The sequence below is a fragment of the Perissodus microlepis genome, chromosome 19 (assembly GCF_051167445.1).
Source record: "Perissodus microlepis isolate ML-2025 ecotype Zambia chromosome 19, ASM5116744v1, whole genome shotgun sequence".
NCBI classification, from domain to species: domain Eukaryota; kingdom Metazoa; phylum Chordata; class Actinopteri; order Cichliformes; family Cichlidae; genus Perissodus; species Perissodus microlepis.
The window spans coordinates 15,025,142-15,051,923 of record NC_140479.1 but is presented as its reverse complement, the minus strand read 5'-3'; the positions used below and the strand labels follow the sequence as shown (position 1 = coordinate 15,051,923).

General features: G+C 40.6%; 3 protein-coding genes across 3 annotated transcripts; all 3 read right to left on the bottom strand.

Moving 5' to 3' along the window:
• Positions 1 to 1,076: 1,076 nt before the first annotated feature.
• On the bottom strand, positions 1,077 to 6,964 carry srsf5a (serine and arginine rich splicing factor 5a). The gene is made up of 8 exons (XM_084914494.1): positions 6,659 to 6,964; positions 5,393 to 5,532; positions 5,236 to 5,306; positions 4,634 to 4,765; positions 4,015 to 4,084; positions 2,533 to 2,606; positions 2,348 to 2,452; positions 1,077 to 2,188 (listed from the first exon to the last, which is right to left on the bottom strand). The coding sequence occupies exons 2-8, from the start codon at positions 5,516 to 5,518 to the stop codon at positions 1,879 to 1,881; spliced, it is 888 nt and encodes a 295-aa protein (XP_084770620.1). The 5' UTR covers positions 5,519 to 5,532; positions 6,659 to 6,964; the 3' UTR covers positions 1,077 to 1,878.
• Positions 6,965 to 8,678: 1,714 nt separating this feature from the next.
• On the bottom strand, positions 8,679 to 21,168 carry LOC146365653 (deubiquitinase DESI2). The gene is made up of 5 exons (XM_084914495.1): positions 20,895 to 21,168; positions 14,677 to 14,749; positions 13,788 to 13,881; positions 13,554 to 13,695; positions 8,679 to 11,110 (listed from the first exon to the last, which is right to left on the bottom strand). Exons 1-5 carry the CDS (start codon positions 20,931 to 20,933, stop codon positions 10,865 to 10,867), a joined length of 594 nt encoding a protein of 197 aa, XP_084770621.1. The 5' UTR covers positions 20,934 to 21,168; the 3' UTR covers positions 8,679 to 10,864.
• A 1,700-nt stretch (positions 21,169 to 22,868) lies between these two features.
• On the bottom strand, positions 22,869 to 26,464 carry synj2bp (synaptojanin 2 binding protein). Its single transcript, XM_084915485.1, has 4 exons — positions 26,262 to 26,464; positions 25,600 to 25,736; positions 25,328 to 25,423; positions 22,869 to 24,641 (listed from the first exon to the last, which is right to left on the bottom strand). The coding sequence occupies exons 1-4, from the start codon at positions 26,323 to 26,325 to the stop codon at positions 24,510 to 24,512; spliced, it is 429 nt and encodes a 142-aa protein (XP_084771611.1). The 5' UTR covers positions 26,326 to 26,464; the 3' UTR covers positions 22,869 to 24,509.
• Positions 26,465 to 26,782: the final 318 nt, after the last annotated feature.

Here is a 26,782-nt window from a genome sequence, read left to right as displayed (position 1 = left end):
GAGGTCCAGCTAGCACACACCAGGTACAGATGTCTTTGTTGGAACACCTGTTAGTCAAATGTGTGCCCAGTATTCAGATGTATTCCAAATACATTTGGCCCCATGATGTTGCTGTGAAGAGGGTACCTATTTATAGTTAGCTTTTATAATCCTGTAAAGTTGGGCCCTTTAACATGGAAGTCTATGGGGAGTGACTCGCTTTTGGGACCAGCCCCAAAAGTCAAAAACAAGTGCTTCTTAAAAAATAAGAGTTGGGTGCACAAGTTTGAATTTATTTAGGATTTGGCACTGCATAAAGCAGGTGGTATAATGTAGACAGAAACTTCACTCAAATCAAAAGCTAGATGGTTGAAACTTCGACACAATCTGGGGGATCTCAACTCAAGTACCTTCAACAGGTCCGTAGCAGGAAATGCAATCAATTTAACAATTCTACCATGAGGAGTGGTCAAATATCGAGCCAGAATTAAGCCAGAAGCTTGTTTGTGGCTACCAAAAGCCTCTAGTTGAGGTGTAACTTGCTAAGGGGGGATTTAACCAAATATCTGAAATAATATGTTTATATAACTGAGCCAAAAATAAATTCTAAATTGTGTACCCAATTCTTGTTTTTAAAGTCATTAAAGATATATTCTGTATACACAGTGAAAAAAGAACCGTTCAAAGAAATCATGGAAAGCAGCAAATTACCAAATTCATGCCTATGTGTGTATGTAAACTTCGAACACAACTGTAGCTTTATTACACCTAAGAGCCATTGACTTTCACCCTATGTGCCTCTTTATTGTACAATACATAGAATATCTCAACAAAGACTCTTGAATTGTATCAGAGTACTTTAAATAAAGTCAAAATCCCGTAAATGTGTGCACTTTGCTATATCAGCTTCATTACAGCAAGGTTTGAGCCACACGTGTTCAAACAGGATCTTGTGGTAGTTATAAGCTTGGCTTAATCTTCACTCTCAAGCTTATCCACTACTGTATGTGCACACAAGAAAGCTGCAGCACCGGCACTGCAAATCCTCTAATTTTAATTAATGTTGCTCAATACTGACTGAGAAACGACAAACGAATAGAATTAACAGTTGTGAAGCTTTGAGTTCAATCGCAGAAATTTTAATGCGTATGTGAATCTCTTGAACCACATTCACAAAGTATTTTAAAAAACTGACATAAAAAAAAAGGAAAGGAAATGCAGTGGGCATTTTATTAGTATCAAATTATAAACTTATTTAGAGACAAACGTGTTCAGGCCCTTAACACCCAATATGGTGGAGATTAAGAAAACTCAGCAGGTGGAATAAGGCCATGATTTAAAAACAAAAAAACAAATCTAAATCCATTACACAAAAATTAAAGAAAAAAAAAATCCAGACAAATAACTAGCTGAAGTCTTTGCAGATTCACATATCAGGGCAGTGAATGAAATGTGTACAAATACGTCATCACAAGCGTAATCACAGCAACAAACGGGAGCTCGCATTACCAAAACATACTCATCAACATTTTGGAGAATCAATGATGTGACCGAGAGCCACAGAGTGCTGGATGGAATCAAAACATGGCAGACAGCTTAGACTGTAACGGGCATCATCACCAACTGAGTATTTCGTATATATGAAATGCCTGTACAAAGATGGGATACATATATCTCACAATAACAAAACTTCCTTCTACTGAGACACATCCAAAATTAAGATTTACAAATAATAAACACAAAAGTGTCATTAATGACAGTCTTTATTTCAAAAGAAGCCATATAAAAAGGCAATGCATCCCCTTCACTAAAACAAAGAAGGAAAAAAAGAAAGGAAAAAGATTTAGACCCACACCGAGCAACTACAAGTCTACGTTACAACATACAGGTGTACCCATCTCAGTGTTTGCTGTCTGCTGAGGCGGAGCGGGAACGAGAGCGGGACTGGGAGCGAGAGCGAGAGCGGGAACGGGAGCGGGGAGACTGTTTGTCCTGAGCCGGTGCAGGTGAACGCGAGCGAGATCTGGAGCGGGACTTGGAGCGAGACTTGGAGCGGGACGGGGATCTGGCTGAGGCCTTGCCCCCTCCTGACGTCTTCTTCTCGGGAGTCCGGCTGGCGGATCTGGATCGGCTCCTGGAGCGGTTGCGGCTCCTGGAGCGACTCTTTGAGCGGGAGTAGCTGCGGGAGCGAGAGCGGCTCTTGCTGTGACTGCGTGGGGAGAGAGAGAGCGCAATTACAACACAGTGTTTCTGCTTTTCAAAATAAAATATTAAATCTCTTTTAACAGTTTGTCAAACTGACTTGAAACCTTGCAAATTCCTGCACAATTTACAGATACAACCTAAAATAAATTAAAAAAAAACTTACTTTCTGCTGTCCTCAAACATCTTCAGCTTGCGACCATTCAGTTCTGTCCCATCAAGCTTGGATATGGCATTCTTCATGTCACTGCGGGATGCAAACTCAACCACCCTGCATGAAAAGAGAAATTACTGGACAAACAGTTCACATTAGGAATACAGAAAGGCTTAACTCAAAAAACAGCAACTCACCCTTCGTTTTTGGTGGGTCTGTGAGCGTCCACAAAGGTAACTTCCCCTGCTTTCCTCATCAGGTCCTTCAGGTCCTATTTTTAAAAGCATAAAGGCGGGTTAGCAACAGGGAATAAAACCTGAGGTGTCAGTGAGAGCCTTCTCAGACCTGGAGGGAGAGAAATGAACAGGCAGCAAGAAACCACTGAAACTTGGGTCATCTAGTCCTGACGTTTGTCACTTAGTGATAAGCTTCCATTTCAGTGGAGGCCACGTAAACAAAAGAGCCACACAAATTGCATTTTGAGAGTGGACAAGTGTTGCTTTTTCATTTATTTATTCTTTTAAATTCCTTTTGTACCCTTAAATTATATTTTTAAGCACATCAAAGAAAACCAGATTGAATTGTATTATAAAACGCCTGAAGGGTAACATAGAACTGTGTTTGGTTTTTTTGGGTGAACGGATGAATTTCTGTATGCCAACTATTTATACGATTGAGATAATGCTATGTACTTACAGGCAAAACTATGGGTAGGTGGAAAAAAACCCTAATGTGGACTTCCTTTTTGTTGATGTATTAGTTCTAAAGAGATTTGGCTCAACAGAGATACACTGTTTACGTGAGTCCCCTTTAGGACTGTAACTCTACACCCCGTTACCACCCGACCCTAAACAAACCCAATCACATGAGTTTTATGCTACTTACCGCTCCATACCCAGGAAGATATTAGCATAGAGCCACTTGTCCAAATAGCAAATGGGAACCAATGCAGTGTTAAGCCCTTGAGAAACGCCCTCGGCCTTGACTCAGCATCCGGCCTCCACAAGTAAGGAACCACCAGAGATCAAGAAGGAGGAGGGGTGTGCGCCCGACCCAACACCCCCCACAGCTCCATCAGCAACAGAAAAAGACCCAAATGGGAGAGTGTAGGGACCGTGGATTTGAGGGGGGTTACATCAGTCGGAAGTGCCAGCCCACAGAACCTCCAGACTGTGGCTACGGACCTCCTAAGGCTACCGTATCCTGCGCTAGACCACTCTCACCCGTTACTGGGCCCAGCCAAGACTTTACATCAGCGGCAACTGCGTGTAAGGAAAGGCACCAAATGGACACTATTCAGAAAAACAACCAGCAGAGGGCGCTACACACTTGTGACACCCAGTGGAGGGTGTGCATTTACCTCTGATACAAAGGAAACCATATCAGAGCAGCTGTTTGAAAAAAATAAATAAAGTAAAAACAGTTAAATGTTTTTGTTAGAATGCCTGGCATCAGTAATAACATGTGCTTTTGTGTGGAGAAAAAAAAAAAAGAGTGTTTAAAAAGGAAAAGTATTTATAAACACTAGGGGGCTTCCTATAGTAAATAGAAAATTGCCTGGTATGTGTTGTTTTCTGTACCTTGTGTGTTTAAAGAAACTGACCCAGCCAATAAAATTAATTTTGCTCCTTTACAAAACTAGGTAATTTTTAAAAAGCTTGTGTCCTGTTGTCTCTTACCTGCCAGCTCGTCCGCGAAGACAGGTTCTCCACAACAAGTCTGTGGTCAGTCCGCACAGGAGGGCCATATCTGCAGAGGCAACAAACACCAGCACAGCTTTGATTACATTTTCTGTAAGGAGCACAGATCCGCTGAAAGCATCCAAATCTGGATCTGCCTTTGTGCCTGAAAACACGGCTGGTGTCTCATCACGTTCACCGTCTACCTTAGGGTTCTGTAAATATTTGAGTTTGCTTCAGAGGTGAAACTCAACACTGGCCAATCCTATTTTAGTGTAGTCCATTAGAGACTCAACCCTACTTTTCTGCCACATGTATGCAAATTTGTATATGTGTGTGTATCTTTCCAGCTTGTATAATATTGGTTGAGCTGTCACAGGACTGTATTTGACTTTGGACCAGATAAACTATTGTCACACCCAGTTTCCACATAACAGGATCTGTTATCACGTGTCAGAGGTTTACAACCTAATATCAATATTTAATCTGCATCTGTCCATTTATTATAATTTTATTTATTTAACGTCATTATTTCTTTTTACATGAATATTATCTTTAAGTGCTTTTTATAAAATTATTACTTTTTGTTTTAAAGGAAGCTACTGAAAATGTGCTGTACCTGGATCCACTGCTGCGAGATTGACGATAGCCGCCGCCGCCACCACCACCACCACCACCGCCGCCTCCGAAACGTCCCATTCCAGGGCCGCCACCTCTTCCTCTTCTGGAGCGAGCATGCTCAATAGTGACCCTGATGGGCAAAAAAAAAAAAAGAGGTTCAATCAGTGTTATCAGATCATATACAAAGTAATTATATCTGATTAAATGTATCTGCTCCACGTGACTCAGGCATGCAAAGAAGAAAGAAAAAGAAGTTAACAGCTCAGAGAAATTATTCTTAATAACTTGGAACTAGTTCTCCTTTCCAGCCACTGTCTGAATGTTTACTTCTTGTTTTGAAGGGCCTCATGAGTTGTGTCAAACACTCACAAATGAGCCTTTAAAAGGTCTGTGGCAGTCTAACAGCACAGAAAGAGGAACCGGGACCAGCCAAGGAAATTTACTTATAAAATGAAGAAGCTGCTCGGTCATAGAGTATAAACAGTTTGTAAGGTTCTCAAAAAATAAACTTATTAGAGCTGCGATAAAGTAGCAATTACATCTTGCTGGAAAAAAGTCAAGTGTAACCCACCAAATAAGACTTAAAGACAACATCATTACCGTTCACTACACAGTTCTTTTCCGTTTAGCTCATACACAGCATCATCTGCATCTCTGTGGTCATCAAATTCCTGAAAGGAAAAGGAAAAATTGATTATATATAAGCAAAAACACTTTGAAAACTCTCACTTTGCACAAAAAAAGTGCTCAAACTCACCACAAAGCCAAACCCATTCTTCAAGTTGATCTCACGGATGCGACCATAGCCCTTGAAAAACTTCTCCACATCTCTCTCTCTGGCGTGAGGACTCAAGCGTCCAATGAAGACACGGCAGCCACTCATGATGATTTTATCAGCTGAGATGAAAGAGTAATTAGTTAACAGCATCTAGCTCAGCGCTTTTACCTCACAAAGTGTTTACTCGTTGCTTTTTATTTATGTGCTAGTCATGTGCTGCTTTTTATGGCCAAGATAAGCAGGCCACACCCCTTGAAACAAAGGTCACATCCGCTGCCAAAATATAAGTTAATCAACCATTTTCTAAATTGAATATTAACCACAAAAAGAAAAAAAGCCGATAGTTTAAACTGCATGTATTTTATGAAACTTTAGCAAAATTAATTATGTTAATCTGTTTTAGATTTGCATGACAAATAATGTAAAGATAGACTTGCAATACACTCAAGCTAGGGTGAAAAACAGGCCCCTGGCAAACTGAACAAAGCTCAACAGGATCGGAACACGCACCATGCTCCCTCTCTCCGGTTTAAACGGGTTTAGTTTAGCTTGTAAGCAAAAAAAAAACAAAAAACAGGGCTTAGCGTACCCCGACGGTTCGCAGGCTATTTGCATCATCAAGCTCAAAATGGAAGACGTTTTTGTATGGAGCTATTGACTGAAACCGTACAATCATTCTCACGGCTAAATTGTAATTTAAAGCGCGTTTATCAATATTTGCAGGTATTTCCACACATTTTCTTCTTATGCGATACGAAATGTGCAGACAGCACAACAACGGCGCTCAAGGGGCCCGTTAAAGCAGCTCAATGAATCTCTGATCTGCATCAAAGGAGAAAAAAAATAGTCCGATTGCATTGCAGCTAATCAGTAATGATTAAATAATCGATTCTCTCCGATTATGAGACACCAGAAAAATGACTTGGGGCCTTGCCAATCGGCCTCAGATAAACCATCGGCGTCGATTATTAGTGCAATCCTACCTTAAATTAGAGGATCGCTGGTAAGGGGATGTAAAAGACTGCGGATCTGACAAATAACGTGCTATATTAGCTGGGTAACAGTAAGCACAAGCAGGCCTCACCACAATTTCGCTCTTGACGCTCGCCTCGAGGTCATCCCCAGCTAGCCGAAGCTAGCCTGTGACCTAACTTCGGTTTCAGCGCGAAGAACGCGCCAATTTAACGTTTGACAAAAATCGCAAAATCCTTGAAATAACACAAATACGCTTTAATAACCGCTCACCTGTTTCTTTGTTCCTAACAGAGCTGCTTGGGCGTTATTGCTTTCGCTGCTGGCTCTCTCCTGCTCAAAGTATGTCACCGACTGTGCTGAATCAAAATGGCGAGTGAGCATAAAAAGAGCAGAGACCGCAAAATGCGTTGCTGCCCTCACAGTGTCACATGATTGCAGCAGGTAACGCTTAACTAGGTTTACGCTGTTAGAGCCATGGGCTTTACCCCCAGTAATATTTACAGCTAAAATAATAAACCATCCACATAAAATAACAAAAAAATGTGTGCAAACGACAAACGAGTACATGCATTAAGGTTGGCGTCTTCGAATACTTAAAAGGAGGATAAGACACAGATTTGGCAACTCAGATCAGCCTATTCTTGGGTACGCAACGTTCTGCATGCCTTAACCTTAAGTAATTTTCATACTAGTTACAATGATTTTACTCCTTTGGTATAGTTTATGATATTATTTCCTTGAGGATTATTAAAATTAGTACATAATATATCACAAGAAGGGTTATTTTTCAAGAAAATTTAAACATTTTTTTACATCCTGTATCGCAAGCCCTACGGGCCTCATTTCCTAACCGTGCTGAAGCACAAACCTAAGCGTAAACCGTGCGTGCGGACTTGCCACTCAAAAAAATCTTACTGTTTATCAATATTGAATTTGTTCTTTATAAACCAATTTATAAGTACCTCTGACCATGGCATGAACAAATGAAGGCCTGGCTGTGTTAGGAAATTAAAACGCAAGTCTTTAAAATAATTACTATTACTACTACTACTACTACTAATAATAATAATAATAATGTCGAACACGTTTTTCCAAAATGCCAAAACCCAATGCACATAATTGCAGTTAAAATAAAATGTAAAAATACAAAATACTGGATGTAAAGGCGTAGACCTTTTAATTTAAATCTTTTTCTTGTATTCCTTATTTCATATCAAATCTTAAACTAGCACATCTTTCATTGAAAATGACTTTTTATTGCAATCCACATTCTTTTTTTTCTTTAACTTCATCTGGCTTCCTGTTTACCTCCACCAAGGAGGCGATGCGTTCGGTATTATTTGCATGAGTGCCTGTCATTCTGTCTGTAAACCAGACAGCTGGAAAAGTTTTGAATTAATTCTGATAAAACTTTGTAGGGGTGTAGAGTGAGTTCATGTTAATGATCCATTAAAATCTGTCTCACATCCACTGATGTCCTCAAGGTGAACTTAATGATTTATTGGTCAACAGCTGACAAAAAGTCTTGTAACCTGTTTCGTGTGTATTGTCGACATATAAAAAAGACTTGAAATATTATGTCACAATTGACCTCTGACCTCTTCTTCAAGGTCAAATACGGTCAGACTTACAAAAAATGACTTTTATCTTTAACAATATGCTTAGAATCCCACAGCCTTTCTTTGTATTGGCAACATTTAGGAAACAATACTGGTAATCTGGGATTCTAAGTATCACATGGATAGTCCCAATTGACCTCTGATCTCTCTTTTACATTTCACATATGCCTTTCTTTCAAGTTGACCAAAAAATGTGTTATTTTTACTGCACTGCAAACATTTTTTAATTATTTTTCTTTAACTATTAATACTCTAGTGGAAACATTTTGGAAAGCTGTGCCTTTTTTCTAACTTTCTCTTTGTTTGTTTCAGTTTCTTCAGTCGGACCTTCCTTCCTGTCTTTTCTTACAGGTGCAGGCTTCTTTCTTGCAACATTGTCGCCAATTTCTCTGCTTCAACACACTCATTAAAACTGTACAAACCTTGTTCTTGTATTTCCATGTATCTTTGCACATTTAAATAAATTGCTGCACCTCTTTCAGCTTTTCCTATTAAAATATAAAGAAATGAGGGGTGGTTCATGATTCTTTCACAGTACTGAACATCCAAAAGATAAAAGAATAAGTATTTTATACTAAAAATGTGAATGATAATTTGAAATATACAAATATATGTGTTATGGTCCTCCAGTGCCCATATTTTGGACTTTAACAGAAGAAGCCAGGCATCACTTAGGATTCCATCTCTTTTATTCTAGCACTATCATCATTGTTAAATTTGTCCTGGGTTAGGAAAAACAAATACAAGGTTTAGGTTGACACAGTACAACAGAAAAAAAAACCTGTCTGGTTTGCTCTGTAGAAAGTGTTGAAGACTTTGGAGCATGTAGTGCTGATCACTGTACACTCCCTCTCCCTATCAACTCAAAATGAACCAAAAAGTTGATCACAGCACACTTCAAAAAAACTAAGAATATGCCAACAAATAGGGAGATACGGTAGCTTATTTGTGAACAAGAAGAAAATAAAATTAAAAAGTTAATTTGCACTTTTGAGCCCATTTATGAACGGGATGACTGTCACTACTACAAGTATGTGATTTCCTTCCTGAGAAAAGAAAGCTGTCCTTCAACGCACCACAGCAGGAGAGGTGGGGAACAAAGATTCCCCGATTCCCAGGTCTTCATCGTTATAACAGTTTCTTAATCAGGGTCCAAAGTCATTGATGTTGTCTTTTACTGACATGTATGCTAAACCTGCAGTGACTGGAACTAATTTTACGACATCACAATTTCCCCCCTCTGAGAACGTGAGCTTCTCTCTCTCTATCTCCTCATAATGACTCATTATTTTAAAAGGCTCAAATACTTTCTGTAAAAACATCACTGGGGAAATCAATCAATATAATATGTACTTAGTTAACAGTTTTATATTAGGAAAAATGCTCTTTTATACTGTTGCGATATTATCACCAGTCTAATGTCCATAGGATTCATATCTAAGAAACTGTCTACCTCAGTTTAGCATGACAGGAACTAGTTACAAGGACTAGCATGGATCTGTAAAAAGGTCACATAATCCTCCGCTAACACCTCTAACATGTTGTATATGGCTTGTTTAATACTCACAAACACTGTGCAACAACCTCCTTTTTTGGTTGGAACCAGGTGTCTCTCTGTGACTGGTCCCAGTCAAGAAAAAGACCCACAGGTCTTTTTTTCCAGTCCTACGCCTTAGTCTGATTAAACAAACACAATATAACTGTGAGCTTTAGTGATGTTTACCTGCTGGCTGTAACTCGATATAAACTGTACAGGCATAACATGGACTTTATGTTGTCTTTTAAATCTAGGCAAGAGAGCCAACGGGGGTATTTAAAAAGAACATTATCTTTAATGACTTCGGCAATTTAGAGGAAACACTGAATGTCTGTCGTTCTTTCTCGTGGCAGCTCGGTCTCAAAGGTGAAAAAGATGTCATCCAGGGGAAATCTGTCTGTAAATGTCTATTTTCCCTTTCTGTAAGTTAACGCACCTTTATAATATAAAGATCACTTGGATATAAAAGTATAGACAAAATGTGTTCTGGGTCACAAAGTCAATATTTGTCAGAGTAGCAGCTTGACTTTCTTTGTGTTTGTGTCTCTGAGATGTTCACAGATCGTGACTGGGCTGCCCGAGGCTGTGTGCACAGCGGCACTGTTTGCCCTTGATTGTTTTAAACCGTCTATGTTTAAAACAAGCTTGAACGAAGGTAATCGCTTTAAAAAATAGAAGGAGCTTCTATCTGAAGTAAGTTAAGTGAGATCTTTTGTTAATTTCTTTCCACATGCAGGACTTTTACTCACTCAGATTGAACTCAGGCAACAATCAAATCTTTTTCCTTTCTTTTTTTTTTACCCGTTAACCCCCTAAAATGGCCAAAGAAAAGTTCCAAACAAAGAAAGCCGAATCAACAACATCAGGCAAAGGCCACATAGAGGTTATCGAATGAGAACTTGTTGGAGTCGAGCAGATTCCTGCTGACGTCACCATCCAGTGTCTATGTGGTCATTCTACAAAAGCAGCTCTGAAGGCAGGGCAGGGAACAAGGCTGACAAAGATTTCAAAGTTTGTGGAAAAGACTAATAATAACATACTACAAACTTCAGATCTACAAGTAGTCACTGTCAAAATCAGAGACGCACTTCAGGGCTCAGGGAAAAGCACGCCCTCGTCATGCTGTCGTCTGCTGAAAGGACAAACGGCTTCTCTGTAAGTCTGTAGGCCTGAAGTCTCTGGCAGCAGCTCTCTTTTCAAAAAGGAAACTCTTCTTTTCCTGCCTCTTTTACGCAGAGGACAACAACAGTATGAGGTCAGGTGGTTGTTCAAGCCTACTAATGCCATCAGAAGCAGTGGTGAGAAGGTCCAGAGGTCACGTCACACCCTGGTGTGACGACAGCTGTGGGAGGAGCCCGAGCCAGCGGCCTTGGCTCCAGACGGCGACGAAGGGTCCTCATCGCTCGACTCGTTATGCTCCTCTTTGTGAAGGCCGAGGCTGATGTGGCTCTGCAGGGCGGCCGGGGTTAACCACTCCTTGGGTAGGCAGCTCTGCAGGAAAGGGATGCAGGAGCTGAAGTACGCCAGTCTGTTGACCCAGCGGGGGATTTCCCGTCCACACAGCAACTGAAAAAAGTTTGAATAAGTGATGATAAGAGCTGTATCCCACATACTGTCTTTGTTTTAGCTGTTTTAGAGCATAAGGCATTTAAACATTAGAAGAAAATGTGGTTATAGACGGTTATGTGGATGTGTTCCTTATTTCTCTTTCTGTATAATGAAGTTAAAGTCTAGCGACTGACTAGCAGACCTCAGTAAAGACACAAATACAAAGCTATGATGGAATTACTGAAACAGAAACAGACATATGCTAATTTATACACTCTGCAGTGTCTAAGGCTACGTTCACACTGTAGGTCTTGATTCTCAATTCCGATTTTTTGATCAAATCCGATTTTTTGTCTGCTTGTTCACACTACACGTAAAATGTGACAGCAAACGCGCTCTAGTGTGAACCCTCAAAGCGGCCCGCATGCGCAAAAGAAGACGTCACACGCAACTCGCTCTGTTTAGACCCAGACCAAACAGTATTGTTTGACTGATGGTCCTTAATATAAAGACTGTTTTGGACTTTACGTTTCCCAATTTTGCTTTAAGTTCTAAAGTTATTTTATTATTTACATATGGCCTAATAATTATCCTTATTTTTGTTTTAGAGAGGAGCTTCAAAGGATAGTTGCAGATTTCTGTCAGAATCTGCAGATTATACAGTACAAATAAAATGTTCACATTTCTCCAACGTTGTCTTCCTAATAGTTTCACTGGATGGCCAGGAAGCGTTTGCGATGTCTTCTCCGGCGCTGATAATTGCCGTCTGTCTTGTGTCAGTGACGTAAAAGACAGATTTAATGCGACATGACCATTCAAACAGCAGTCGCTTTCTAAAACATCAGATATGTATCGGATTCAGTATCACATGCGAAAGTGACCCAGATCGGATTTGGACATATCAGATTTGTGCTGTTTACATTGACATACCATGATCGGATATGGGTCGCATAGGGACAAAAAAGTCGGATTTGATGCGCTTTCGCCTGCAGTTAGGCTATGTTCACACTGCAGTCCGAAAAAGTCCGAAACAAGTCTTTATATTAAGGGCCATCAGTCAAACAATACTGTTTGTTCTGGGTCTAAACAGAGCGCGTTGTGTGTGATGTCTTCTTTTGCGCATGCGGGCCGCTTTGAGGGTTCACACTAGAGCACGTTTGCTGTTGCATTTTATGTGTAGTGTGAACAAGCAGACAAAAAAATCGGATTTGATCAAAAAATCGGAATTGGGCATTAAGACCTGCAGTGTGAACGTAGCCTTAGTATCATACATTTTGTTTTGATGCACGCTCAATCATCCAGGTAAGGAAATCCCAATTTTCTTTTTAGATTTCCTTACAGCTTTTTGGGGTACATCCTACATTTCCCAAGATGCAGCTTCACCAAGTAATGCAGTGCTGCTGCAGGATGTTTTTTCTTTAATTAGGTTTTTATTGGTAAGCCACCAATAAAGAGGCAGAAAAAACGACTAAGACTAGTGCATTAGTGCCCTTAGCGATGCTCACATTCATACAGGGATTTCTTTATTTTGTCCACTTTAAGCACTTTATCTACTTCATACCTCGTAGTTAACTTTGCAGGCATGTGTTTGAAAAGAACATTTGCATAATACTGCACGAACCCCAAAACCCCAAATTGCTGACCTCATAATGGTGCCGGAGGAAAAGGACAGCAAAGGTTGTCTTCAAAAAGTTCCTACCTCAACAAATACCATTTCATTCATGACTGAAATTCCTAGTGTGGATTTTGGTGGTATGACTGCTTGACACGATGCTTACAAAGCATTACTAAAAAATTGCAAACAGGCAATGTGTTGTTAAACAAAACATATTAAGTTATCTTAGCAAAGCTGATAACCTTCTATCTGTCATAATCCTAGGGTCTTTGCTATTTTTCGATTATTTGTGACTCGGGACTTCTTGCATAGCTTTAATTTTGAGTTTCTGTTTTTCTTCCTTTATAGAATGCCTCTGTTTTTTTTTAATTATTCTTTTACAGACAGTGTTATAGTGTAGTTTCCATGGAATTACAGTTTCTACTTTGAGTTTATTGTTCTTCATGTGTTTACTTCCCTCAGGGTTTCCCTAATTTTTCCTTCCTCTGTCTCATCCTTCTCTTTTGTCTTTGACCTGCAGGCCTTCTTTGTCTGTGCCTTCGTGTTAACGTCTGAATATCTTTATCTAGATATAAAACCCCAACGCTGGATGCTTTACAACTACTAAACTGTTTGTCCTTTTATTGTTCTTCTCCTGTGGTAGTTTGATGCTGAATGAACCTCCTGAACCACAGAAGGCACTTTTACAACTTTCACTAAGACTGCTTGTAATGACTTAACTGACCTTCGATGTGTAGCTCTAAATGTATTCCCGTGCACAAATTTTCGCTTGAAAAGGAAGATTTCTTTTGTCTTTTTTACAGGTTTTTACTTAGACCTAGAGGAACATAGTTGTATGAGACTGACCTCAGACAGCGAGGAGGAGAAGTGGTTGCAGTTTTTGTGCATTAGATGGTAGGCGTTCCCTTTGAACTCTTTACCGAGCTCCTCCATGATTTTATCTATGTCCTCCTCTGTGAAGTCAGTGGTGCCCAAAACAATGGCCTCCCTGTTTAAAAGCAGAAAGAGTTACGTGAGCACACTCACCTCCACCATTAACAGCATCACAGTGCACTGTATGCTAAAATGGAGCACGCTCACTTGAATTTGAATGTCTCTCCCAGTTCGGCAGCATTGCCGGGGTTGATTTCAAAGATGCCACTGAAAGGGTATGGATGGCCTCCATATGCAAATTCTGTGTAGCAGAGGACAAAGAGGCAAAACACAGGTTAGCGCTTTGAATGAAAACACTAAGCAACTGTAATTACACAGAAGCACACAATTAATCACAGACACTCTGTTCTTAAATCATTAGGCCTGGTTAATTGCAGGTCTCTCAGCCCTTTGTTTACAGCCTTCTTAGGAAAAACTGTGATCAACAAAGTATTGCATAGAGATGCTTAAACATGTAGCTAAATACAAGTTAGTAAATACTAAGTTAACTAAACTACACCAATAAAACCTCCGCCTGATTTTGTCCAAAAGATGGACTAAATGCAACCAAGTCTACGCGTTTTATACTTTATCATTAGGTCCAAAGTAGCGTTAGATCAGCGGCAGTATATTAAATTCATGGGTCATTAATTCAAACTCAGGTTATTAGGAGTAAATTCCATTAATGGAGTCATTTCCTCTCCTAGTAAAGCCCATATTTTCACTATCATCATATTTCTCTGTGCAGAGAGCCAATATTTCCAGTTGCAAGGATGTAATGGATTCCCAGTGATCTGGTTTCATGCTGGTTTCTGCCTCTATTTTAAAACCAAACACACACACACACACACACACACACACACACACACACACAGTGAGTCAGTGATGACTCAACCCAGGGAAATGGGGTCATGATATCAGGAACATAACCCGTTATTCCATTTTTAAAACCAGACTTCATCTGTGCAGTGATGCACCGCTCCGAGTTTCCACTCGTAGTGTTATTCTGATGCCACTAACTTGGATTTCAGAGACATACAGGAAGCTCCATTCTTACCTCTCCCATAAATCTCAATGCCTGAGTGGAAGACACCAATGCCCAGATTGGACGTGTATTCGTTTATCCAATACTGCAGAGAAACACAGAGAGAAGGAAAGGGTCAGGAAGGAGAAACCATGCGGCTGCCCTGCAGAATCACACTGCGATCTATAATAGCGCTGTCTTATACTTTATTACCAAATAAGAAGTGAACGGCTTTGACTGCACATGCATCTTTTAGTGCATTTTGGACATTTTTCAACTTTCTTGGCATTTTTAGAATACACTTACTCTCTGTACTGTTTGTATAGGCCTGTGCAGTAAAGCTATACCAGAAGCTTGCTCTGTACAAAGGTGACGAAGCCTTCCCGCCAGCGGCTCTAAAGTTCATTTTTTTATAATGTTCAATTAAACCAAAGTGTGGATTACATGCTGGAATATTTCTTGGCCTGGAGGAGTGAAACTACAGAGTATAGCTGTAGTTTTCTGTTACCTCTGGAGAGAGCCAAGCTAACCTCTTCAGTCCATCTTTATGCTTAGTTAACCTAGCTACCACTCAGTTTCTGCTACATTTAGGTTCTTTTTTTGTAGTTTTCCATTGTACACGAACACCATGGTGGCTTTTAAATAACAATACAATACAAAAGTCTACAACCAAGAGACACTTTTAATGAATTCAATTCATACAGGGGGTTTAGAAGCAGTTGCAAACCACTGGTTACACTAAAGAACATGAAGTCCAGATTAGACCTTGCCAGAAAACATCTAAATGAGCCTGAAAAGGTCTGAAAAAATGATGAAACAGAAATGAAATTGCAAAAGAAAAGTAATTGCTCCTGATCTGAAATATGCCACATTATCTGTCCACCATGGTGGTGGCAGTGCTATGGCATGGGCATGTATTGTGACATCAATGCTCAGATTCAACCAATTACTGCAAAACAGACAGAGCTTCACAGAGTAAATGGACCATGGCCCAAAGCATACTGCAAAAGCAACCCAAGAGTTTCTTAAGTAAAGACATGGGATATTCTTCAATGGCTAAGGCAGTCACCTGATCTCAGCCCAGTAGAGCAGCTTTTCAGTTACTGGAGACAAAAATGAATACAGAAAGACCCGCAAACAATCAGCAAGGAAAGCCTTTTGCTGCAGTAAAGGCTGGGCAAAGCATCTCATGAGAGGAAACGCAGCACTTGGTGATGTCTCGGGGTTCTTGATTTCAGGCAGTCAAAGTGTTAAATACAGCCCTTAAATATAAGATTATGGGGGCTTGTACAATTAATTTGGAGCCTCTGAAAAAGCAGTTCCTACAAAAACAAGGCAACATTTTGTGAAACCTCTTGAATTAAAGTTAAAAGTTGACACTTTAGTCACATCTTAACTGATTTCACACCCACTGTGGTGCTTACATCAACAGGAGCAAAGTTTTAAAGCCTGTGTCTTTGTCTAACAAATAATGGCCCTAACTGGTTTGTATATTACCGCTTTAATAATAAATGACTTGTTAATAATTCTTATACTACCATCTTGACTGTAGTGTTTTCAGCTGCTTTGCATATTTAGAAATACGATATATCTGCACTTTAAACAGGACACAAAATGGATATAAATACAGACGTGGACACAAATGTGCAGATTTAATTTGCGTGTCAATGATGTGAGGATTCTTATTAGCACATGTCTATGTGCTTTATTTCTCCATGTTGTGTGCAGGTCATCTGACTGTTGCAAGGTTTTTAGTTTAGCATAAAATGCTTGTCCTGTAGCAGAATACAGGGAGTGCAGAATTATTAGGCAAGTTGTATTTTTGAGGAATAATTTTATTATTGAACAACAACCATGTTCTCAATGAACCCAAAAAACTCATTAATATCAAAGCTGAATGTTTTTGGAAGTAGTTTTTAGTTTTAGCTATTTTAGGGGGATATCTGTGTGTGCAGGTGACTATTACTGTGCATAATTATTAGGCAACTTAACAAAAAACAAATATATACCCATTTCAATTATTTATTTTTACCAGTGAAACCAATATAACATCTCCACATTCACAAATATACATTTCTGACATTCAAAAACAAAACAAAAACAAATCAGCGACCAATATAGCCACCTTTCTTTGCAAGGACACTCAAAAGCCTGCCATCCATGGATTCTGTCAGTGTTTTGATCTGTTCACCATCAACATTGCGTGCAGCAGCAACCACAGCCTCCCAGACACTGTTCAGAGAGGTGTACTGTTTTCCCTCCTTGTAAATCTCACATTTGATGATGGACCACAGGTTCTCAATGGGGTTCAGATCAGGTGAACAAGGAGGCCATGTCATTAGTTTTTCTTCTTTTATACCCTTTCTTGCCAGCCACGCTGTGGAGTACTTGGACGCGTGTGATGGAGCATTGTCCTGCATGACAATCATGTTTTTCTTGAAGGATGCAGACTTCTTCCTGTACCACTGCTTGAAGAAGGTGTCTTCCAGAAACTGGCAGTAGGACTGGGAGTTGAGCTTGACTCCATCCTCAACCCGAAAAGGCCCCACAAGCTCATCTTTGATGATACCAGCCCAAACCAGTACTCCACCTCCACCTTGCTGGCGTCTGAGTCGGACTGGAGCTTTCTGCCCTTTACCAATCCAGCCACGGGCCCATCCATCTGGCCCATCAAGACTCACTCTCATTTCATCAGTCCATAAAACCTTAGAAAAACCAGTCTTGAGATATTTCTTGGCCCAGTCTTGACATTTCAGCTTGTGTGTCTTGTTCAGTGGTGGTCGTCTTTCAGCCTTTCTTACCTTGGCCATGTGTCTGAGTATTGCACACCTTGTGCTTTTGGGCACTCCAGTGATGTTGCAGCTCTGAAATATGGCCAAACTGGTGGCAAGTGGCATCTTGGCAGCTGCACGCTTGACTTTTGTCAGTTCATGGGCAGTTATTTTGCGCCTTGGTTTTTCCACACGCTTCTTGCGACCCTGTTGACTATTTTGAATGAAACGCTTGATTGTTTGATGATCACGCTTCAGAAGCTTTGCAATTTTGAGACTGCTGCATCCCTCTGCAAGATATCTCACTATTTTTGACTTTTCTGAGCCTGTCAAGTCCTTCTTTTGACCCATTTTGCCAAAGGAAAGGAAGTTGCCTAATAATTATGCACACCTGATATAGGGTGTTGATGTCATTAGACCACACCCCTTCTCATTACAGAGATGCACATCACCTAATATGCTTAATTGGTAGTAGGCTTTCGAGCCTATACAGCTTGGAGTAAGACAACATGCATGAAGAGGATGATGTGGACAAAATACTCATTTGCCTAATAATTCTGCACTCCCTGTACTACAATTCCTCCTACTGTTGGTAGAAAGTATTTAAATTAATTTACCTGCACTTTAGAGCACGAATCAGTGCATTCGTTGGCTTTACCTACACATTTCTATTCAGACTGCAAAAGCATTGGCATACCAGCATCCACTGAGAATGCCCAGTGATGGATAGATTTGCCACAGAACAGCATTGCGATCAATCACAGACTGGACTACGGGAGGAAATTTTACCCATCATCCTTTGTTGGTGGTGTTGTGAGCCAACCTGCTTGCCCTTCACTGCAGACAGTTATGAGATCATTCACTGAAGGTCCAAAGCTCCCTCACCCAACACCCACCGACACTCCCCTATCCTCAGACACCCCAGGGAAAACATGCTAAGAGCCATCCTTGCTACCCCAGCTGTCCCTTATTAATAATAAATCATGTTTCCGGACGTAGAATAATACAATAAAAGCATTTCCACCGCACTGCTTCGTGTCAGCAGGCTCTCCTCATGTTTTTGCAGTGACCTCCTGCCTTTTAGCTCTCACATGAGGGATGGAAGAATAATACAACCAGAAGGAAACAGTCTACAAGGACAAACATGTCCAATGACTTGACTTCCCCGAGAGTGCACAAACAACCGAGTCCCATTAGCGGAGCTTTCTTTTATTTCCTGCCTTTGCAGATAAAGCATGCATCGCTGCACACATCTACAAATCGCTTAGATTTCATTTCAGAGATGATTGATTCATCATCCTCGTCGATTTACTCTCATCCTGCTGCTTCCTCTTCTTGTCGTGCTGAATTCCCCACAAATTATTTAAGGCTGACTTTGGCTGTCACCGCCCTCGTGATCACTTTCTCCCAGTTTAACAACAACAACATGACCTGTTAAGTCCCAGCACAGTGGAGCCACCACCCTGGAATTTAATCAGCTGTTTAAGCAGCTGTTACTTCTGCTGTCACAATGAGATCCTCATCTGTGAGATAGTTTGAAGTTATCAGGAGGGAGCTGCCAGGTCCAAAGCTGCACCTGGCTTCGTGTGTGGTTGTACGCAAGTGCGTGCCAGTATACACTCTCAGTTCTGGCGTGAATCATGACTGTATTCCTTCTCCAAACAGTCTTAAAGCTTGGAGATGAAAGCACTTGTTGAAATATTTAACTTCACTAAGAATAGAAAAATGTGGGATTCAAATACCTAGTGGGGAAATTTCTTGCTTTAAATATAAGCTCTACAGTTTTATTTTACAAGTGAGAACCTTCCCTTTAAGAAATGTCCAGGAACAGTTCTCCAGGCTTTGTGGAGACCAGTCTATGACTCTTGCATGTTTTTTCTATCCAGGTTTTTACTGCATATACAGTGGGATTACTGTCATGCTGAAAAATGAAGGTGCTGTCAGATGCTTTCCACATGGTATTACATGGTGTCTCACAATATGATGGTACTTTTCTCTGACCTGTGTCAGGTCTTTGTTGGATTTTCCCCCTAATTCTTAATGACTTTCACATACTTTTAATCTGCTGTAGATAGTTTTTAAGGCTGACACTTCTTTTGTCCTCCACTTGTCCACTTATCTTATTTTTTTAAGAACACATTGTACAGCATCCTGAGATTAGACAAGGTTTTGACTGATAGCTGTTTTGGTGCCTTATTACTACAAAAAAATGTTATGCCTGTCAAATTGTTTTATATTTGCCATTTTTCATAGAGTCAACAAAAGAACAATTTTTTTCATGACAGGTTGTTAGTAACAAAAGTGCCTAAAGATACAGTTTAAAATGGGTTCTTTGCTAAGCTGTCCGTCTGGTTCATCCCTTGAGTTAAGTGCTTTTTTTATGCTTGAATGATTCATAGGTGTGTGGTAAGTGGCTTAAAAAAACAAAAAACACTTCTGAAAACAGTCGTGTATAAAAAGTGGCCTGAAAATGAGTGAAAACGCACCAAATGTTTAAAGACCACTTTAAAGTTTACAAGAAAGTCTGGATCCTCAAATTATAAAGAAATGACACATGCCTCAAGATTTCTGCACATTACTTAATTACTCATGAATGTTTTTTTTAATATATATTTTAAAATTCTCTTCTGTCCTGGCTTTGAGATGTAGCTAAAGTCCACCATTTTGCTTTATTATCAAACTTTGTCTTGGATACTGAGTGAAATCCCTGAATTTACAACACATTCTGTGTTTGTTGTTGCACAGAATCGTATTTTATTTGTCTGCATGCTGCTAAATGATAACATTGTTTCAATCTAAATGGAGGAATTCTGCATAAGATTCACACAGGACACTGCTCAGCAGTACAGTATGCGAAAACAGCCAGTGGGTCCAAGTCTGAATGAGGACCCTTGTCCTTTGCTGGTGTGTTTGTGTATGCATATCATGTGAATCCCAAGCACAGAGACAGAGGTCAGAGGAGTCTCTTGTTTCACAGGTCTGTGGTTGCCTAGTGGCCTATAAAACAAAATTTTCCTATCATTCTTCTCTTCTTTCTTACTTTCTTCAATTTAAAAGTCAGAGATAAATGATTCCACATGCCAAATGGGGCTCACAGCTATATAATGCCTAGAATAAAACAATGCAGTCACGTCTGCAGCAGACCAACCTACATGCTGAGCGGCTACGAAACCACCCAGGCTCTTCTTCACTTGGCGTTGCAGTAAATCTTTGAAGGTGGGTGTAACAGCAAAAATTTATACAAAAAAAAAATGCTTTTAGTGTGACACTACAAAAATGTGAAGTGGAAACCTCAGCGTTAAAGTGATACTGTAAGAGTGGACTTTGCTGCAGGTACCCCACTCCCTGGTTTTCAAAGCATGAGCACATGTGGATTCCTTCACTCCCCAAGCCATTGTTCTGAGTGTAAATACCAAACAGAGGACAGTGACTAAAAAGAGAACAGAAAGCGAGTGCACTTTGGTTCAGGTGGATCCTTACCATATCATACACGTTAAGGATGACGGGTTCATTAGCCATGGTTTTAACCTGAGCTGGAAAGGCAAACCTTAGTCCGCGTTTTAAGGTTGTCAGCACCTCCTCACCCGGTGGAGTCACAGGGCCACACGGTGGAAGGCAGGAGCTGCAACGGGCAGACCTCTGCAGGAGGGACGGCCGATGCTCATTCCCCCACAAGGCAACAAAACTGCATGGACGCAGCTCCGCGCGTAAAAGTCTAAAGAAAGTGGGCAGCTGAGGGCTGAGATAGATGTCACAGAGCCATTACGGCAAGTACGGTCAGGAACTCAGATCCGAGCAGGGCAAAGCGAGGTGCAGCAGTGAAAGAGGCCCATCTCCGAGCCCCGAAATATAGTCAGCTGTTAAGGGAAATCGATGGTGGCAGCAGGCGCGTTTGCGTAATAACAGCAACCTCAGCTCACAGCATCAGATCAGGGGTGATGATGTGATCCATAGCCGACACGAAGGCCCTGCGTGCGCTGAAATCCGAGGCGGGTGCCCTCCTGTCATCATGAGCGAAAAGGCGACAGCTAGAGCAGATGGAAGCCGAGGATGGAGGCGGAGTGCGGGCCATTTTCACGCGGAGGATGATGGAGCAACTGCGGGAGGGAAAGACTCCTGGGCCATGGCGGTTAATTACAGCTGATAGGGGAGTCAAGTTCAGCAGGAGCATCCCCAGCCGGTGCTGCTGCTACTGCTGGTCAGCATCCAACATCCTCTTCGTAGAGAAGGGAGGACAGCAGACTCAAACCTCCGCGATACGACCCCCAAAACATCGCCGATCCTCTCCCCGAGACCGCTCCACGAAGGCTTTCAAATCGGTTTCACCAAGTCCCGAAGCGGCATCCGTATTATCCAGCTCTGGCTCTGCCTCCCCGGTTGATTACATCATATGTGCCTGCAAAGCATCCTCCAACAGCTGATGGGAGACAGAGCCGCTGGTGGGAGTACAGGAGCACATTTTGTTACAAAAGACACCTCTTTACTATTTCTGTCAGCCCGCTCGACAGACTGAAATGCTCTTAATGTTCCACCTCCAACTTAAACCGATTTAGGGAACACTCGGTTTAAAGTGAGAGAAACTATTTCAGCGTTTTGTGTACTTAAAAAAACTCAACTGGTGCTACACTTTAACACAAAAAGGAAAAAATACTCTTAATATTCGCAAATCCACTTTTACTTTGAAAAACAAACAGACCACATCCGGTGTTGGTCAACGTCCAAATTTCCAACCAAAACAAATAAAAAGGAAAAAAGAGATAATTTATAATTTCTCTTTAATGACAAAATAATGAAATTATTTGTTTTCGTGTTTCGGACAAAACGAAACTCACTAATTAATAACTTTAAATAAAAAAAACATGAAAAAACCCCTACTTAGACTACATTAAAAACTTAAGATGTGCACGCTTTCCTAATTTACTATCATTTTAGAAGCTTAGATGTAAATTTGGATGAATAAATTAATCCGCTTATGATAAAGTATATTGGCTGGATGGGCACTTTGTTTGGAACAAATAAATACAATTACAGATCAAACTATTTTCAATCTACAGAGAGGATTACATGAAATAGGATAGCACAATTAATACACATGCAGATGATCATGAAACATATACTAACTTGCTATAGTTGCTTTAAATGTATATATATATATATATATATTAAAACTCAACCTCCCCCTTGAATTAGTAATTCACCTGCTTAATGTCACCTCAGTTTTGACCCTCAAAACTAAATACAACATTGTAGTTTATAATTAAATGGCTCACAATTCTAAACACATCCTGAATTTGCAGTTATCCCTGACATTCCTTATTGAGTACTTTTTATTTTGTGCAATCTTTCACTAGCGTCTTGTTTTTATTCACTTAAGTAAAACATTTCTTGCCTTAAAGATGGAACCCCCCCCCCCAATAACCCCAAACTAAAAAACCACAACCACACACACACCAGTTAATTCTTCATGAATTTTAATAGTTGCCTGCTGGATGACAAACACACAGTATTTGCATATTTTATTACACTTTTCACATCTCCTTCTCTGAGATACTTTACATCCTACCGTCTCACTCAGCAGAGGAACATGAAATGTATTTACAGACCACACACCACCACAGTGGACACGATTCACTTCTTCTTTACTTGCACTATGGTCCTTAATGGAGGAGTTGCATGATTGTGGCCAGTGCAAAAAGAAACGCAAAAACATCTACAGAGGCTGACAGCAAATCGTTTCTTAGCTGCGTTTCAGTGTCGAGCTGCTGTTTGGTCCGTCAGACAAATACAAACAATTTCTTTCGTATGTTCATCTATGTTCAAGCTCAGCAGGAGGTTTAGTGTCTTTATACACACTGGCCTCAAATCGCAATAAGATGAGTGTTTCAGCCTGACGAAATGAGCCTGATTTCAGATCAGCGGTTCACCCTGAGTGGCCTGACCAAGAGTTTTTTTTCTAAGGTACCAAATTCATACTACTGAATTCATATTACCAAACTGCGGACAAGTGTCACAGACTAATAACCAAATATTAAGTGATTTCACTAACCCATCTTCTCATAGGTTAGCTGTCTGAGCCACAGGGCTCTACGCTGTCATCCAGCTGCTCTGTTGCACCAAGTAATATTAATCCCACACACAACTTCCTGTACTTGGAATGCTCATTAGAACACTGAATGTGTATTCATCTGCAGCTGAAAACAGTCCCCAATAAATACACAATTTCCTCCTGCTTGAGTAAGGTTTTCAATAAATTTCAGTCACCAGAAGTCTTTAAATAAAATATATATTTTTTTATGTAATAATATATCTGATGTCTATTTTTAAACATTTAAGAGAGACGACTGGCTCATTATAGGTTCTGGTCTTTTAACAGGCTACAGTGAGGGCGGATGGGTCTGATTTTCATTTTGAGAGCAAAATGAAGCAACGCAATCTCCTCCGTTTCTTTGCAAACAGGAAAAAGGCACTCAAAAAAAGTCCATTATGAGCTTTTATCACAGCAACTGCCTTCATCAGTTGCCACAGCTCCTGATAAACACCACATTAGGGTGCTGCTCCTCCCACAATTCTGTGCAACACTTCAAAATGAAAATCAAACCTATGTGTGTGAAGCATGAAGGTAGAGTTCAGAGAGATCCCCCATTCAATGATGGAGGCTTAGATGCCTACCAGTGACTGAACCTAACACTCTTTCAGTTTATAATGATCAGGTTCAAGCAGTCAGACTCTATCCAAAGATTAAATAGTTTTGCATGTACAAGCAGCCATTTTTTCTGCCTGAGAAACTCAGTCCAGCAGCAGGAATGTATACACCCTTCTTTTACTTACCATCGTAAAGCTACCTAATAAAAGTTATCTCATCTCTGTGGTAAGACTTTTTGCATAGGAGGGGTATCAAAAAGCTATCATTAATCACAAAATATGCACGAGTGTGAGTGTGTGTGTGTGTGGGGGTGGGGGGGGACCTCATCAGTGACACCAGCACCTGCTAATCGCAAAAACAAGATCTACTTTTCACACTTTGTTCCCTCTCTCATGTAGTTGGCATTTAGCAATGGTTTTTGATCCTAAAATTATGTACAGACATTGCGCTTCCTAAGCGCTCCGCCTGTAAATGTAAAAGAGGATTGCGGCAGCTCCCGTTAACACTGCCAGTAATCCCAGAATAGACGCAGTAGACTGGTGTTCGGACTCAGAGCCTGTGGAGCCGTTCATGTGGTGGGATTCCTGCAAGACATAAAAAGGAGCAAAGATTAAAGTTGCACTGAGGGGATACTGACACAAATGTTTGTGGTGGACAGCGAAAACTTATCTTCTGTAGTTGTTTATACATGCATGCACGTACGCACACTTATTTTAAGCTCAACAACCGACGGAAAGTGAAACTCTCATGCGCAGTTTAAAGATGTTTATCTCTACAGGTATGTTCATGACATCACTGATTTGCATAACCGTCAGGAAACAGTTTTAACAGAAAGGATCTGATACGCTTGGAGACGTACTGTACCGCACTAACTGGTAGCAGTTCTTCTTTATGTTTTGGTGTTTTTTGTTTGTATTGGCATTGCCAGACTTATTTTTTGCTTATTTCTCACTTTGAAATCAAGAAACATTAAAAGATGCTAAAGGGCAATCAGCAATTTAAATTCCTCCAGCAGAGCTATAAACTTTTACAGACTTGTTTTGCATGATGCACCTCTCCGTCCTCCTTAGCTTGCAGCAGTGAGACTGTTTATAAAAACCTGCTGACACTCGCACATCACCACTACTCTTGTTACCAGTGAAATTCAGAATTAATTTTAAAATTGTCTTAATAACATATAAAGCTTGAAACAATAATGCTCTAGAGCTACTGAGACCATATAACAAGCAGTCAGTCTCTCTGATCTGAGAGTGTAGCTCCTGACTCTAACCTTTTTCTGTATAAGGAGCTCCACTTCCTCCCCAGCTGTCCGAAACAGCTCCACCACGGCTTTGTGTGTCCGGCCTTCTAGCACAGCTCCGTTTATCTAGAAATATTAAAGTTAATAAATGAATAAAGGCTCACTTCCAACCCGTGCTGCAGCATATATTTGGTTTCATTTTCTATTAGTGAGCCGTTAAGAGAAAAGGCCATGGTGAATGCATGTCATCTCTTCAAATGTGTCTTTTTCAGTCCAAAGCAAAAACATGACGCGTTTATTACCGAGAGGATCTTGTCGCCCTCCTGTAGTCTTCCGTCCTGGCCTGCAGCTCCATCTTCTTTGATTTTAGACACGTATACACCACTGTCATTGTACACATACTGCTGGTCCACGCCCCCAACTATATTGAAACCCAAGCCTCAAAAGAAAACACATTAGTGTAATCAGTATATAATCAGGTTCACCAGACCAGCAGCTACTGACTCAATCAATAATATTTATCCAAGTAGATCAAAGTTCAAGAGGAAATCTTCCAAAGCTGCACTGCTACTTAGACGAGCAGATTAAAAGCAAGACCAACCTGACAAAATGTTACATAAGCGAGACACAAGAGTCTGTAAAATAAATAAACCACTGGTGTCTATGAACGAGCTGTCCATCAGCGTGATAGGGCCGATAACTTTTAAAGATTTTAACACAGGGTCAAAGTGCATAAATCAGCTTTTCCTTTGCATATAAGGCAGCTGCTAATGCTCAGTTGGCCTCGATAATCTACTTCCTCCACTTACGCCACAACGACGCTGAGGTTTGGTCGCTTTTATTTGCAAATTAGCCTTTAGCTTCAGGACACTGAGCACAGCCTGACAGCGATGATTTTTGCTAGCTTTCGCAGCTAGCTAGCGGTGCTATCCACTGGTAACAGTCCCACTAATTATCTCCTCACCAGCCGGTCCTCGCTTCAGCCTTATGGTTTCCACTTTGGAAGAAGTGTCCAGAGAGCCGTTCATTGTGTCCAAACGTCAACGTGGTAAAATAAATCTTTAGAGAAGAGGGACAAACTATTTATCTGAAGGTGAACTCATTGAGGAGTTTCGATTTGCTTTTTGGCCACCACCGGCGCAGACAGAGCTGTAACAGTGCCCCCTGACGGCAAGAGGCGGAACTCCAGGCTGATTTTCGAATTACAGGGCAGGGAGGCAAATCAGAGACAAGTTATTAAAAAAATACTCAATATCAGAGTTAATGAGTGAAGGGAATGGGCTGAGGAGGTGCAAGGAGTGCTTTGAGGAGTTGATGAATAAAAGACATAAAAGAGAAAGGAGGGCAGATGGAGGTCAGTTAGTGAATCAGGAAGTGAAGAGAATTAGTAAGGAGGAAGTGAGAACAGATGTAAAGAGTGGAAAGGGTGTTGGTGACATACCTGTATAGATAGCTAGGCAGTGGAAAATGTACTGGTACAGATTT